Source organism: Leptosomus discolor, chromosome 6 (assembly GCF_034619465.1).
Source record: "Leptosomus discolor isolate bLepDis1 chromosome 6, bLepDis1.hap2, whole genome shotgun sequence".
Taxonomy (NCBI): domain Eukaryota; kingdom Metazoa; phylum Chordata; class Aves; order Leptosomiformes; family Leptosomidae; genus Leptosomus; species Leptosomus discolor.
In genome coordinates this window covers 24,518,670-24,536,203 of record NC_141396.1, presented here as the reverse complement: position 1 = coordinate 24,536,203, position 17,534 = coordinate 24,518,670, and the positions used below count along the sequence as shown (strand labels likewise).

At 37.0% G+C, this 17,534-nt stretch overlaps 1 protein-coding gene across 2 annotated transcripts in view; it reads right to left on the bottom strand.

Moving 5' to 3' along the window:
• Positions 1–17,534, bottom strand: part of ADK (adenosine kinase) — a 290,419-nt gene that overhangs the window by 212,507 nt on the left and 60,378 nt on the right. For both annotated transcript variants that reach the window (XM_086466581.1, XM_086466580.1), the window contains exon 4: positions 1,353–1,431. In XM_086466581.1, coding sequence (XP_086322707.1) covers positions 1,353–1,431 — 79 coding nt within the window. The remainder of the gene's footprint in view (positions 1–1,352; positions 1,432–17,534) is intronic.

Below are 17,534 nucleotides of genomic sequence, written 5' to 3'. Positions count from 1 at the left end.
CACACCTGTAGTACTGTGTCCAGTTCTGGGCCCCCTAGTTCAAGAGGGACAGAGAACTACTGGAGAGAGTCCAGCAGAGGGCTACTAAGATGATGAGGGGATGGGAGCATCTCTGCTACAAGGAAAGGCTGAGAGACTTGAGGCTCTTTAGCCTGGAGAAGACTGAGAGGAGATCTTATCATTGCTTACAAATATCTAAAGGGCAAGTGTCAAGAGGATGGGGCCAGGCTCTTTTCCGTGGTGCCCAGTGACAGGACAAGGGGCAATGGGCACAAACTGGAGCACAGGAAGTTCCACCTCAACATGAGGAAAAACTTCTTTACATTAAAAGATGGCAGAGCACTGGAACAGGCTGCCCAGGGAGGCTGTGGAGATATTAAAAACCTTCCTGGACACAATCCTGTGCAGCCTGCTATAGTGAACCTGCTTTAGCAGGGGGGGCTGGACTAGATAATCCCAGAGGTCCCTTCCAAGCCCTACCACTCTGTGATTCGGTGATCTGCAGTAAGTTTTAATTATATAGGAAGTCTGGAAGTTAATAAGCCAGAATCACTAACAAAAAGGTTATAGTTTTTTTTTTATTATTTATAGGATTTGCACATCTATCACGATCTAAAAATATACACACAGGTATACGCTTAAGAGTTATTGTTACAAAAGACATACTTCAGTTATAGGAAAGCTAATATACCTGAAACACAATTCATCATTACTGTTACTCATCATACCCATAGCCAGAAACATTATCCTTGTAGAAAAACAGTTTTACATTTCAGTCTTTTATGCACAAACTTTCAAGTTCTTACAACTTAAATGTGGTTAGAATCACAGAACAATGCAGGCTAGAAGGGACCTCAGCAGGTCTCTAGTCCAACTCACCACTCAAGCAGGGCCAGCCTCAAATTTAGATCTGATTGCCCAAGGACTCATCCTGGTAAGTTATAAAAATCTCCAAGCACAGAGATTAAACAACTTCTCTGTTTAACCGTTCTCATTGTGACTTTTTTTTCCTCATTGCAAGATTCCTAACTGCAGCCTGGGACATTATCCTTGCCTCTTATTGTTTCAGCATACACCTTTGACAAAAGCATGGCTCACACTTCCTTAAAACCTCCCTTCCACTTCTAGGTACATTGTAGTCATAACTATAACCTTAACAGAAAGTGTTGAAAAGAATAAAGAGTATAACTTCAAAACAAATCATGTCAAAAAATTTAAGCATAGTCTGAGCAACAGAATCACAAGCACCCACTCATTAATGCCTATGATGAACACAGAAAATACAGAAAATCAAGTTGATTCAAACTCAACACTCCAAATTATCAGTAATTCTTTTTTAAAGATGAACAAACCTGGGCCACTTTAACGGAATTTTGAGTAGAACCACCAGCATGATATTCTACTTTGAACTTTTTCACAAGTTCTTCAAATCTGTTAAAAAAAAAAAAAAAAAGAAGGTGGAGAAGAATAAAGTTAAACTCTACAATTCTATTTTCCTCAAAAGAAAAAATGAAGGTTAGAAGTAGATGACATCATGTTATTTGAAAACAAGAACTTCAGATACATTAGCTGTTACACATGGTGCAAGCTGGAACATCTCTTTAGATCTTCTCCAAATTACAAGGCAAAGTATAACATCAACTTGAAACCTTCACCTTAAAGTTGCAAGTGGAGCAAATAAGCAAAAACCCACATTATCCAAAGCTTAAGCTTGATTGCAATGAACTGTTAAATTGATAAAATATATGTTTGGAGAAAAATTATATACATGAAGACATTCAAATACTTATTCCACCTCATTAAGTCTAGAAACGTAATGTAAAATTAACTAAGAAGATTGAGGAGATCTGGTGTCTATTTCAAAACTAACTGGACCCAAATAAGAGTGCTGTGTTTCAAGTTTTCATACGAAATAGTACATTTTGATGGGTGAAGAACTTCTATGAACAAATCTACCAGTACATGAGAGAATCTGATAACAGAAAAGCTAAGTGGCTCCAGATGAGCTTTCAAATCATTCAAGTCATACCACTATAAAAACATAGCATTCTCTGATAACATTCAGTAGCATATTGTTAGGTTTGAACATTAAAACAAATATGTAAAGTTTTAAGGAAAATACCTACCCTCATATTTCAAATCAAACTTTAGGGCTGAGACCTAGAGTTCTGTAAGACACTCTTCCTTGTGCAGGATATATTTTGCATCTCTGATCACAGTATACCACAGCTTAAGAACCAGCCTTCTCTCTAATCACAGGCTATAGTAAAGGGAAGTATCACAAAAAAGGGAACTAGAACGAGGGAGTTGTGAAGACTGCAGGGAGGCTGTGCACAAATACTGCATCATGTGTGTAAATTCTAAGCACATTTTAAAATGAGTGGATTAAACAGCAGGATTAACAACCTCAGAAAACGCTAGACTCAGAAGGAAGTACTCCTGCAGGCAAGTTAAAATGTTTACTGCAAAATTTGTCTGCACATTTGAGGTTCAAGATGACCTCAAGGTGAACCATAATTAATAGCATAGATTTGCCCTTAAGGTCTAATAATTTCAGATGTTTACCTTTAACAGATGAAGCTTGCCCAGTTAGATGTATTTCAACATATTTTACTGTATTCACCTTTAGTATCTTTTAAAAGAAGTGACATATCTTTATTTCAGACACAGTGAAAAATGAACGCTGTCAACCCTACCCTTCCTCTCCCCCTCACAAGTCCAATCTCCTTATAGTAGGCAAACAATGGCTTTGGGGATAGATTTGTCAAATAACGACTTGTTTGTTTAAAAGGTTTTGATTTCCAATACCATGGTACTAATAAGAGCATTTTTATTTCTACAGTACTTTAAATTTAAAATCTTTGAATAACAAGCTACTCAGCCGAGCAAACTACCGATGGGCAGACAATTAGAAAGAACCAAGAACTAAATTGCTACATATGCTTTGCACAGTTATCCACACTACCAATTATCCACCAATTCTATGCCAACCAATTGAAACCTCAAATGATAGCAAGTAGCTGGGAGTGGGAAAAAATAACAAAAAACAACAGGAATCTAACAATTGCTTCTCAAGCAAAGACATACAAACTATCATGAACCGATTAAGTACTTTGGTAATATTTTTCTTTCATTTAATTGACGTTTTACCTTTTCAATCAATTTGAGTGTCTACTGCACAAATTACATGGTTATTTTTGTATTCTTGCGTATCTACAAGCATGCCAATTGATATTTTAATTCCTTTACCCAAAGGCCTCTAATGTTTCTATGTCTGTATTATTTAATGGCATGTTAAACCTTATAAAGTTAGTATACTGTAGTTGATCACCTACGTTAGCAGCTCTACATCTAGATAAGTATGTATTTAAATACCTATCTCGTAGTTTGAATGAAGAAAATAATGGTACCTGAATTTGGAAAAAAAAAATGGAAATAGCCTTAAAATACTGTCTGAATTGTGAAGATTTCAAGGTGACAGCTATGTAATCTAAGAAATAATCTGAACAAATTATTTTACAATTACTTAACAAGACAAGCAGTGGCAACCATCTTTCACTATTTCAGATTGAACATTAACAGACCTAAGTCGTTTTCTTTGAATTAAGATAATAAACTCAACACCTCTAAAGGTCTGTTATATTAAATAGAATGAGAGTTTGTACAAATGCAAGAAAAGTAATTTTTATTGGTCATTTTCCACGACACGTCAGAAGGATGATATCAACCATGTTGTTTTAATCCACAAGAGCCTGATGACCAACTTGTATCAACAATGACCTCAAAATTAAGAATGCAAATAGCTTTTTATCTTAGAAGATGAACAGTTAGATATTTTTCAAAATGTCAGCAGATGGCACAGGCAGCATGGGAACACTGACTTTGTCACTATCTGCTGTGATAGAGACACAATCAAAGAGAAGACTGCCATTCGAGCATGCCTCAGAAACACGGCATTTGGTTTTATAAAAGTTTCCATTTTAAGGAAGGAAGTTCAACTGCAGAAACTGCTCTGAGGAGCAGGAATGCTAAACAGAGCTTCTGTGTGTGCTTCAGGACTAAGCTGTTATAACACTTAGGTTAATTCAAGAAAATTAGAACCTTATGAGGAAGACTGAATAATATTTTTGTTTCACGTTCCGCAATTGTTGGTCTTTCTAAGTACTTCTTAAGGCTGTGCCATATCTGAGAACTGTGACACTTCTGACATAGCAACACACCATTACCTTAAATAACAGAATAATAAATCCCACAATCAGCACCATATACAGGGGCCCCCTACTTTTGGTACCATGAATTTGTTCACCACATTACAGCATATTTTAACAAAAACAAGCCTGGATTCACACAGGCATATGTTTTCAGCTGTGATACTGCTGATCAACTCTAGCACTGACCAAAGAGGATATGTTAATGACTTGCTCAATTACATTAAAGGTAATAGCACTTCCAGTCAGCTTTTTTTTTTTCTCCCCTTTTTAAAAAAGGATTGACTCCTAATTGAACTTGACACTTAAAGGTGAGCCTTTTCAGTAGCTTTATTTTTGACAGAATTAATGACTACTAAAAAAAAAAAAAAGTATAAAGTGGTAATGAAGAAGTTATTTTATAAAAGAATACAACCAAGAATGAGAATAAAATTTTTACACTTTTTTTTAAACAAAATACACCTCCTTACCTTGCAGGAAGTGGAGGCTTATTTTTGAAAGGCACAGACTCCTCTTACATATGCCATACCATTGCATCAAACTGGAGACCGCTGTTAGAATTTCCCCCCAGTAAATATCGCTACTGACAATTTCAACACCCTGTTTGCCACTCAAACCATTCATAACCTGAGCATCACTATCCCATCTTCTCTGTATCCTCTTACCCAAACTACGTTTAAACCTTACACTATTCCTTCTCCTTCCTTTAAGCACTGCTTAAAAAGCATGATTTCCTGTACTCTACAGATAAATGCACTCATCTTAATATCAAATCTCTTCAGACAGCTGCAAAGATCATCTGTGTCAGCTAACCGTCTGACCAGCTCGGCTCTTTCCCCACCACTCTTCTAGCCCCTTCTCAGTCATTTCAAGCAGAAGCCGCTTCTCTACAGTTTCAAGGCCCTGCAAAGCGTTATGGCATGGAACATACCATCCTTCATTCGGTACATTCAGATTTACAACAGATTTACAACAGCCTCCAGGCACAAAGCAGTCAACAAAAATACATTTTTCTCTCACTAACCCATGATTATCATCCAATGTCCAGTTAGCAGAATTTTCTATGAATATTAGCAAAGCTTAAATCTTCCTTCAAACTATCTTTTACCATAATGTTTAAAAAAAGTCATCAGCATGGCTGTGCGATTTCCCAAGGCTATTCTTCAGCTTAATGACTGGCAATCCTCTCCTGGATCAATACCCATCTCTCGTAACTTGCTTTATACACAAAATCTGAGGCTTTTTGGAGCTGGGACTATCTTCTTGTTCTATGTTACACAGCAACAAATACAGTCATGGTTGGCTCACCATGGTTTCAAAACCAAACTGACAACAAAAATAAGCACATAAAACATTCCCTGCAACTGAAGGCGGACAATATAAGGCAATGGAGCTATAGTAAGGAAAATTAAAGCAATTCAAGTAGTGCTTTAAGTATTTGGACACAATTTATATTAGACTACAAAGAAACACTTTTTGAAGAGTAAAATGGCCATAGAATACCAACATTCAACTGTCTTATAGAGAGCACACCACGAAAAAAACACTTCTGATGCATACACATCAGAACCTACTTATCTGCAAGAAGTAGAGAAAAGTAACCTCTTGTTTTTCAGCAGGGTAGTTGCCCCGGATATTTTTTAATATATCTGCTTATTACCCAAGATGTACTCAATAGCATAATCAGCAGGGAGCTACACTTTAAAAGAAAAAGAAAAAAAAAAATCAGCTGCCAAAAACAGCTAGAGAGGAGAGAAAAATAATTTTTGCCCTTTTTGCTTTTGTATGCCAGATAATGACAGCCTGAATGTAAGACAAAAATCTGGTTATTTTGTATAATAATAATAACATTACAATATTCCAGCGGATTGTACATTTTTGTCTGGTGTTACAAAAACCTTCAAAAATGCTAAGACGGAAACCTCTTAAATGACCAATAAAAGGTTGCAAATTGCATATAAGTCTGTAACTTTTTCTTTGGACAAAAGCTGGGGCTGGGGAGGCAGCCTTTGTTTTCTCTAGAGAGAAAGGTATACTAGGGTTTGGTATGTTTTCAAGCTATTGGACGAATTTTAATTAGCTTTTCATTAAAAATCATAATTAATGGTGATTCTGACACCTTTCCCAGATATTTATTTTTAGTTGCAAGAAGTAGTCATATTAAGACATGACAATAGCTTAGATCTTCAGCTGTGAGGAGAATCAGACTAATGCACTGACAGTTAGATGTTTGATCCTTTTAATTGCATTCTTTAAATTTATTTAAATCTTCAAATTAAGTAACCTGTGTCAGAACGTCTACGAAATCACTCCATAAATTAAAAAAAAATATGTCAGAGCGTTGCACAATATGAGCATCGTATTATGCAATCTGTTTTAATACTAAAAGTTCAGTAAAACTACAAAAAAGTATCAAATATTATTTTTATTTTTTAAGTAAATCTTCAAGGAACAAATCAACACAGACAGCTAAATAATGCCAAACCTGCATCCTGATTGTTTCGCAGGGCATGGCAGAAGTAGTTATGCATACATCTGGACAAGCCTGTCATCTGTCACATTCTTAGTTTCATCACAGCTTGGGCCAATGCCAGAACAACGCAGGCAGCCACACCGCCAGGCAGATGGGGCACATGTTTTAGAAAGACAGCCTTCCTCGGTCAGTGTTAGCAGGCAAGCTGAAGCCCTCGTAATTTGACCCTGAAGCCCTCATAATTTGATCCTAAGTAAAATCTAATTCAGATTTAAGGAAAAAGTCTAGTCTCAAGATTCAAACATTATAATTAAACCACAAGGTATTATTCTAAACAGAAGTAAAAGAGAAAATACTTTAGGACAAATATCGTGGGTAAAAAGAAAAGTAATTCTTAAAAGCAAGTTTTTAACTCTCAAGAGCGTACCTAATTTCTCTAAATTGTACAACTCGGTGTTCAAAGTTCAAACCCTAGAAAGGATAGTTATATGCATATGAACTATTTCATCCCTAGTGTTTGACATATAACCAATTAAGATTGAGATGCAGATATAAGTGGTTGTTCTTACTTGAAATTGGACCTGAAAGAGCAAAAATACTGCCTTTCAGAAATGAGGTACAATCACAGAGCTACATGAGAAAACTTTGTAACAGCTGCTTGGCAATGACTGACTTTACACAGAGCTAGTTCTCCTTATTAGCTTGGCACAGAATTAAAGAGCTTGGGAATGGATAGGGGAGTAGAGAGGAAGAATGAAACAGACTAAAAAGGAAGTATTGGAGACAGGTTAGCACCGTAGACATATAACACAACAGAAAACTAAATGTGTTAGGAATATGATTGCTACAATTGAATATAGCGGGTTATAATATTTTTCTCCTTTATTTACCAAAGTTCAGGAAACAGTGACTCTTCATGGAATTATTTACTGTTGCAAACTAGAATTTCACATAAAGTATTTTCCTAATCACCTCATCTAAACAAACAGCAAAAGAAAAAAGCCAGTAATTCCAACCAGGTTAGGAATATGAGTACCAAATGTTAATATATGAAAGAAGAAAAAAAAAATGCATAGGCAAATTGCAAGATTCATAGCTTTGAAATATTTTACCACAAATGTTAGCGATGTTGAAAAAAATGCAATTAAATGTCAGTTTGATAAAAGCCAAAAGAACATTTTCCACATGTGCTTGCATTTAGGCATATTGAAACAAGATGGAAAAAGTAACAGTCATTCAAATGTAAGGTTAAAACATCAGCTCTTAAGGATCATGATTTAAAGACATTTCTCAAAGTAATTTTTTTTCTTTTCTCAGCAGAGTCAGGCAAAATTACGCAAGTGCTCTTGAAAAGCCCCCCCTTACTCCAGATTATCTAGATATCTTCCTCTACATTATCTCAAAAATACACATCATTATACCCAGAAGCATTGGCCATCACAAGGCAATTTTTCTGTTGATATTCTGAAATGCTGTAGGAAAATGAAACAAAAACCTATACCACTAGATTATTAAAAGATTACCTTTCTGTTTCTAGCTGTCACTAAACACTACAAATAGATACACACATTATATATACACACTTACAAACTTAAAATAGAGGTGTATGATATATGGTTTAGGTGAAGGAGACCAAAATTTCTCTCCCATTATTAAAGTTCTAATCAAAACATTTTAAAGAGTTTCACCTGAGGATAGATAATCAGAAATATTATTAGAGAATTTCTGTCAGTTCAGTAATTCACTGCAAGTTTATGTTTTCCTCCCACCGTCTTTTTAGAAGAAGGTCTTCCAAAAGATCAGCCAAGACTCAAAAATGTTGCGGATACATCCAGGGATTTGCACCATAGTATTTTTGCAAAACACCATAGCCAGAAATAACTCCCTGCCCTTATCCATAGCCAATAACGATCAAAAGACATTGCAGGCAGGGAAAAGTATGTAGCATTTACCTTCTTCATCCTTGGATGCACCAAAGTATGTTCTGGAGCACTAAGGAACAAGGCCAGCAGTATTCAAAAGCATTTACACTTGCTCCTGATGTTCCCAGTATACATTTGGCAGCTTGTATACAAGAATATCACTTCCAAAAAAACTCTGTCATTTTCTGTTTGCTTCTCATAAGTAGCATGGGAAGAATACACACTTTCTGAAATCTACCAGTAAATTTTTAGTGTCCAAATTTCCTTGCTAACTAACCAATGAAAGGGCAAGTTATTTATCATATTAGAAAGTAATATACTTCCTAATCCTTTTAACATCAATAACTTTGTCTGTCCTACAATAAAAATGCAGGAAGACAAGTAACACAGATCGGTTTTCAAAATAAGACTAAATTTACAAAACTAAAACCAAATTAGAGATCATAACCCTAATTATGCAAGAACCATGAGACCACAATAGATGCTTCCCACTTGGCACAGTACAGACCAGGTGTTAACTGTCAATAAACCTTTAGTGAATGCTAATTGAAACTACTGTTTCACAAGCATCAACTTACTCCAGTTCATATCAAAGTAAAAATTTGGTTAACTTAATAGAATATTTGCCAAGAATATTTTAATATTAAAAGTAGTCAGTCATCAAGAGAGTTTTAGACCTTATCTTTGCTACAATGTAGATTATCTAAAGCTGCAGTACAAATCATATTAAGCTGCCTGTAAAGAGCAAACAAAGAAGACAGATGTATGCACAGTCATACCTGGCAGAGTGAAATATTTTACTATAGTAACTTTACAATGTGTACTTTTATCTATAAATACATGAAAACAGTAAAAAAGAAAAAAAAATAAGGTAACCAAGTTGCAAAGTTTTGCAGAGATGTTCCAAAACTCAGATTAAGAAGCATTTTATCCGAGTAATATTCTCTATTAACATGAAGTCCAAAACAACGGTAATAGTTGTTAACCACAATCTAAATCAATTTTTCTTTCTTTACAATAATATAAATGGTTCATGTCAATTCAACTACACTGCTAAAACATCTATTTTCCTTCACCTCTTGCGCTATTTTAAATTCTTTCCAATCAACAACCAGTCAATAAATTTAAATGAAGAAAACATTAAAACATCAGGATATTTAAGTAAACCGAGACAGTAGCATACATCCACTCTAAGTTCCTGTTAGCATGCAATGAACTATAATAATTTTCCCCATGAACAAATAACGAGTTCAGAAAACCCTGTTTTGGCATAACCAACTGTAGATACTGAGTAAGATTTCTATTTGAGTTCTCTTTAACCTCCCTGTTTCTCAATACAGCTTGGTCTTGAATACCCCTTAAGATAGTCACCTACTGATAGTGAGTAATACCATGAATTTCTGCAGTTCAAAACTACAGGCAGTATTTATTACCGCTCTCAAACTTATTTCTTTTTTGTAAGTTCTTGATAAGTACATAATCATATGCCCACACCTTTATTTTCATTAGGCAGCACTAGAAACTACAGAAGGAATCACTGTTTATTATAAACACCTTCGGAACTTGGGGGAAAAAAAGAAAAATATTTAAGAAAGAAGGAATGAGAATTGTTCAGAACGGATAATGTGGAAATACACAGCTTTCACCTTTGGAAAAGACAAAAACCTGACTCTCCTACAAGCAGGAGGACTTACAGTGGTGAGATGACATCCAAGGACTGGATACATAGAATAGACTGCTACCCGAGAAGATGCATAAATTAATTGCCTACTATGGACACAATTATGCAACAATCTATAGAGTAAGCGTATTGTACTCAAACTAGTAATAAACAAACGAGATCAGGATTTGGAAGCAGCCTAGACATAGCAGACCGATGTTTAGGAAAAGTTAATTCTCCCTGCTAAAACACGGGGTAAGTTTTCCCATGCAAACTTCCATTCAATGGGTGTCTCAAGTGTTCTGACCACAAGACTATTGTCTGCAATGTAGATAAACGCCAAGTTTCTAAAATATAAAATATTAACCTTGATTAACCCAGTCTAAGCTCTGTGGGTTATTTAGGAGCTGCACACACTGATAATACCATTAAACTTGATTGGTCTAAAGCATTTTGTACAGTGACTACACAATATGAGAAGATGGATTAAAAGACTACAGGTTAAATGATCAACAGGTGCTAATAATGCAAAAATATTTATCAGAATAAGATAAAATGTTCTATCTCAATATTCTATTAATAATTGAAAAAAGCAAACCCAAACAGCTAAATCGCAGAATCACAGAATGGTAGAGGTTGGAAAGGACCTTTGGAGTTCATCTAGTCCAACCTCTGTGCTAAAGCAGATTCACCTAGAGCAGGTTACACAGGACTGCATCCAGGAAGGTTTTGATTATCTCCAGGGAAGGAGACTCCACAGCCTTCCTGGGCAGCCTGTTCCAGTGCTCTGCCATCTTTTAATGTAAAGAAGTTTTTCCTCATGTTGAGGTGGAACTTCCTGTGCTCCAGTTTGTGCCCATTGCCCCTTGTCCTGTCACTGGGCACCACGGAAAAGAGCCTGGCCCCATCCTCTTGACACTTGCCCTTTAGATATTTGTAAGCAATGATAAGATCTCCTCTCAGTCTTCTCCAGGCTAAAGAGCCTCAGGTCTCTCAGCCTTTCCTTGTAGCAGAGATGCTCCCATCCCCTCATCATCTTAGTAGCCCTCTGCTGGACTCTCTCCAGTAGTTCTCTGTCCCTCTTGAACTAGGGGGCCCAGAACTGGACACAGTACTACAGGTGTGGCCTCACCAGGGCAGAGTAGAGGGGGAGAATAACCTCCCTCGACCTGCTGGCCACACTCTTCTTAATGCACCCAATAATCAATGGAGAGTAAAAATTATCTAAAGGAAATTATCTAAAGGGAACACCCTCTTGCCACAGAAACAGAAAGGTCTCTTCAGACTTGTAATATGCTTTACAAGAGAAAGATGTGTAAACAAAAGAAGGTAAACATATAGATTGTAAATGACATTAGAAGTACCAAAGGTGATAAAAAGACTCGACACTGACGCTATTCTTTAAGCTACTTAATTTATAGGATAGGGTTTGCCAGTCGTCTTCCCCATCCTGTCTTTCATACAGTTCTCCCTAAATCTTCAAACTTTTTTTTTTTTTAATAAATGAAGCGTTTGCACTACCAAATTCTGGAATTTCAATAAGACAAAAATGAAGCAACCAGACTAACAACTTTGATTAATTACCCTTACATTAAGTTTTTACATGAGTGGCGATTTTTCAGCTGCAAAACAAAGACTCTCATGTTGTATCAGCAGAAAACCTTCAAACCTCAAGGGAAGTCATCAAAGGAGAGACTATGAATTGCACACAGAAATTAAGAAAAAAAATTAAAATTAAATTACCATCTTCAGTAGAGACCAAAACAAAAGTGCTGGGTAATCCTTAAAAATAACGCACTGAATGTTGATAAATTTGGGGTTGTCTCAAGGATGTAAGCCTTATATCGGGCTTACCTATTTAGGAATCTTTCCAGAAGATTCCTAGAACTAGATAACATTCAGATTTCAGGAAGTGAATGATGTTCTGAATTAGGAAGCAACTATGTATTCCTCTCTATCTGTAAAACGTAACTGTCTTCAATTAAACTTCTTTCTCAAAAATGTTCCCCTATTATATCATTACTAGGCTTTTCAGTCTTCAAGTTTCTTGAGGTTTTCATACACATAATAATAAAATAATAATAGTGAGTACATGCTTATTCTTACAGTGAGATAAGTCTCCATTTCAACATATTTTCTAGCTGAAGCTTTAGTTACTTGACAAAATATCTCCTGCAGAGATTAGTCTATTATTATTTGCTCCAGACCCTCTCTGAAAGCAAGAAGCCCATTTTCTCCAGATGACTCATTAAGAAGCACGACAGAATGAAGTGTTCCAGCCTGAAATGCCAACAGCTAAAAATAACACATCCCACAGCCTATGACAATTCAGTCCATCTCTTCACTCCATAGGCACAATCTCAGAGGGTCACCTTTCGGAGAAAAAAAATTAGCATATGCAATGAACAGGGGGGATGGGGGACACCACCCAAAAATCACAAGTTACAGAAAAGCTGCAAGGGAATAGTACTGCATAAATCATTTCAAAAAGTAATGCTCCAAGCAGCACTAAAAGGCTAATTCCACAGCAGAACAACAAGTCATAGATTGAAAGGAAAAATCCAAACATTTGACCCAAATATGACAACACTGAGAAGCTCCCTCTGATAACCGGTCCTTTTGACTTCCCCTGTCTGTGTACACCCAGACACTACAACACTAACAAGACGTGTTTAGTAATGCCCTGCGTTAGTCTTCATGCTATTATTAAGCAGCTTATGGTTGCTGTTAAGTTTCACAGAATCACACCAGTTCTTTTGCTGAACAGTATTTCTAAAAAGCAATATTTATTCATAGGAGCTGTGCATGAAAGAATTTATCTCCCCTCCCAAGGCTGGAATGAAGAAGGAAGAAACTTACCTTCTTACCCTCAGCCCTGGAAAGACTAGGAAAAAAACCCAAACAAATCTGTCTTTATGAAGTATAGAAATACATTCTTGACCAGAAAATCATAGAATCATAGAATACTTGGGGCTGTAAGAGAACTTTAGAAGTCATCTAGTCCAACCCCCTGCAGTGAGAAGCGACATCTTTAGCTAGATCAGTCTGCTCCGAGCCCTGTCCAACCTGACCTTGAATGTTTCCAGGGATGGGGCTTCTACCACCTCTCCGGGCAGCCTGTTCTGATGATTCACCACCCTCATTGTAAAAAATTTCTTCCTTGTATCTAGTCTAAATCTACCCTCTTTCAGTTTAAAACTGTCACTCCTTGTCCTATTGCAAAAGGCCCTGCTAAAAAGATTGCCCTCATCTTTCCTGCAGGCCCCTTTTAAGTACTGAAAGGCCGCAATAAGGTCTCCCCGGAGCCTTTTCTTCTCCAGGCTGAACAACCCCAACTCTCTCAGCCTGTCCTCATGGGGGGAGGTGCTCCAGCCCCCTGATCATCTTTGTGGCCCTCCTCTTGACCCGCTTCAACAGGTCCATGTCTTTCTTGTGCTGAGGACCCCAGAGCTGGAGGCAGTACTGCAGGTGGGGTCTCACCAGAGCAGGGTAGAGGGGTAGAATCACCTCCCTTGACCTGCTGGCCACGCTGCTCTTGGTGTAGCCCAGGGTACAGTTAGTCTGCTGGGCTGCGAGCACACATTGCCAGCTCATGTCCAGCTTTTCATCCACGAGTACCCCCAAATCCTTGTCAGTAAGGCTGCTCTCAATCCCTTCACCTCCCAGCCCGTACTGATATGGGGAGTTGCCCCAACCCAGGTGCAGGACCCTGAACTTGGCCTTGTTGAACCTCAGAAGCTTCACACAGGCCCTCTTCTCAGTGTGGAAAATCCCATGTGGGAACTCAGCAGCTACAGAAAGCTGCTGAAACAAAACAGCAGTGCATAAGCATCTGGTAGCTAACTGTCACACAGTGATCAGTGATCATTAATTTGATATCAACATTTTCTTTACAAATCAATACACATTTCCTCCTTCAGCAAGAGAGCTGGCCTAGTATGGAACAGAAGAAAAGCAGACATAATAAATCTCAACTTAAAAAATGTTCCTGGCATTTTCTCAAGTGACATTCTCATAAACAAAAGGGAAATATGAAATAAAACTAAGTATTCTTAAGTTGTTACTCCAGTAACTGAAAAGCATCAATTAAAACTATAATTTTCTATATAATCAAATTACATCTCAGGCTTGGTCCAGATGTTATTATCCTGTTCTGTTTTGCAGTCAGTATTTATTAGATAATCAGGCACCTAAACTTAGCAAAACCTGAATACATGCAAATAAAAAAAAAAAGAAAAATCACTTTGGTCAATGTTCCCAATACAATTAAATTTTAAAAAGAAAAAAAAAAATCTTTTAAAATGAAGGCTGGTGAGGACCAGCACTGATGAAACAGAAATTTAAGGAAGAAGGACCAAACAGGAAGTAACTGGGATGAGGCAGCAGTATCACAGGGGGCAGGTGTCTGAAGGTAACGGAGGATCAAAAATGTAAAAATCGGTCAGCAATGTAACTCCATTGTGGCAGCTGGGGGAGTTGTGGGAGCAGGAGATTGTGTATTTTTCTAGAATATAGTAGTAAGAATGACAAATGTTACAAGCAAGGAAAATGTACACTTCTCCACTCAATAGTAATGAAGACCCCCAACTGTCAAGTCCAATTTTGGTAGCTACTTTGAGATGAAAAGCAGTCTGGAGAATTAATTGGAAGGCAAGTAGAATAAGAGGTATTAAAACATGATGTATAAGAAAACATTGAAGAAATTGAGTTTAGTCAAGAAAAGAAATGTCTAGAAACAAGATGGACTTTTGAATAATGACTCTCGCAAAGAAATCTAACATTTCTTCATATCCCTTGCAGGCAGGAAAAAATGAGCTTAACTAAGACTTAGACTATACATCACAGGAAGCTAACCACATGTAGTGAGACACCCTACATAGAGGGGGGAGAATCTCCTTCCCTCATATTTTGAGAACGGTTACACAAAGTTTTAGCTATTTCAGCTATATATGTTTAACTTGGTGCTATACAATGGACTTAAGGTTCATACCAGCCCTCTGTGTCTATAATTAAAAGTACAGGAGAAAACTGAATGACGTTTCCTCAGTTTTTATATATCTAGGTTGAACACTCCTTTAATCTTCCACACACACCAACACAAAAGCTCCCACAGGAGAGAAACCACATACAAGGAGATTGCAAAGGAGCTCACCACACAGTTTTTGAAGAAAACGAAAGTCAACAATTCATTTCATTTCAAACAATCTTTCACATTAAGGTCACAGAAGATAAAGAATACCCAGCTGTTCAAGAAATCAGGTAACTGTAATGAAGTTCCACAGAGCAATCACAACCACTTCTCCAAGTGGTAGAAACATTACTTTAAATTTCCCTTTTATAAAGAAAGAAAAATATTACGAAATTTAAAAACCCCAAAACTCAAAACTGTACCTAAATCTCCTGTTGGGGAAAGGTGAAAAAGGAAAATACATGTAAGAATAAAAAATAAAAAACCCCACAACCAAACAAAAAACCCCACAGCACAATAAAAAGCCCACACACATCTTTTTGTAGCATCTGTAGACATTTCAGTATTAAGCATGATGAGAATGATGCAAGAGCCCACAAAGACTAGAAAATCAGCTCAAAGAGCAATTTTGAATACCTAGACAAGAACAGAGTAAGAGAGTTTCCAGGGGCAAATCTGAATGTCCTGAGGTTGATAGAAGAGACCAATTTTAGAAAATATATCTTTTTAAGAGAACATCAAGACTTAACTTCTAGTGATGTACAGCTGTGCATGAAGTACAAATACTAAATACTACTGCTCATATATAAGATCACCCATGTTGAAAAATCTCAATGGTACGATTGTTCTCTGCTCCTCCTAATAAAAATGGAGAGCATCTTCATGCCAGAGTGAAAATCAACAGTATGAACACCATAAGCAGCTTTGGTCCTCATCACCTTAAAAGGGAAACTGTGAGAGATTGAAAGGGGTACAGAGAAGAGCAACAGACATAATCAGAGTAATGGAAATGCTTTCCCATTAACAAAGACGACCAGGATACAGTCTAGAAGAGTCAACTATGGAGAGAAACAATGAGGATCTATAAATCCATCGGCGGAACATATTGTGGTTATTCATATTATCTCATAACACAAGAAATAAAGGGCATAAATGAGCCAGGCTAGTGACAGTTTCTAAAGATGGAAAAGAATATACTTCTACAAGACGTACAGTGAAGCTACAGCGCTCCTTCCTTAGCAGACCATGAATGTCAGAAGCATACTGGATAAATGAATGGACAAAACATCTAGCAGAATTTATTTGGTAAGAAAGCATACACCCCCACCCAACCCCTACCATCTCCATTTCACAAACTGTCTAAATATTATTTGTTGGAAGCTGGGAGAATACTCAACACAAACACAGAGATTCCGTAATGCTTGCTATATGTCACATCCCTCCAGTCTCAAATACTAGTAATTGACCCTTTGAACTGACCGTATGTGACCATAACTATGCTCTTACATAATACCAAGCAGAGGTACATGAGCTATTTCAGCTGTCTTAAGTAGCCTTTGTCACCATGACACACTGCTTTGTTATTGAGAAGACTTGGGCAGAGTATTACATTTACATTAGTGCAGCTCAACCACTTGCAAAAAAACATTTGGCCCTTAGGCCAAAGGCATGTGTTCTTCGCCACATTACAGCGATGCAACCCAATTCAAACACATTTCAAATATATTTTCTATAGTGCATGTAGTCTTGTGGGATAATCCACAGAGTGCGTTACTGAGTGGAGAGCTTAAACAAAGTGTCTCTACTTGACAGAAGATGGCGGGTGACTCCCCCGTAAATTTGAATTTGCCACTCTAAAAGAGAACACCTCTCCAAGAACTTGACTTTGTTCACCAACAAAGCCTATCTTTTTTCTAGCAGAGCTCCTGACTTAGTTTCACCATAAGAAGAATGTCTCAAATTGTGTAAAATTATTTCCCTTTCCAATTTTTACTCACTAATCATACTGTAAAATAGTAAGAGTATTAAAAGAGGCCTCCCTCCAAATCCTTTTCAAGATTAGAGAAGACAAAAAAGGAGATTGAAAACAAACATTCGTCCTGACTCTCTCTGGCTAGGAATGGTAGTAAGAAAATTAAACGTTATACATGAAACATGCCTGAAAGCTTTCTGTTACAGAGCTGTTATTTGTATCAAAACCATATACAAGTCAGTAGGAATGGAAATGCATCTGATCAAAGAACAAGTTGAACTGAAGCAACTTGCAACGTTTTCTCTTTTGCATGCCATGTAATTCTTTGAG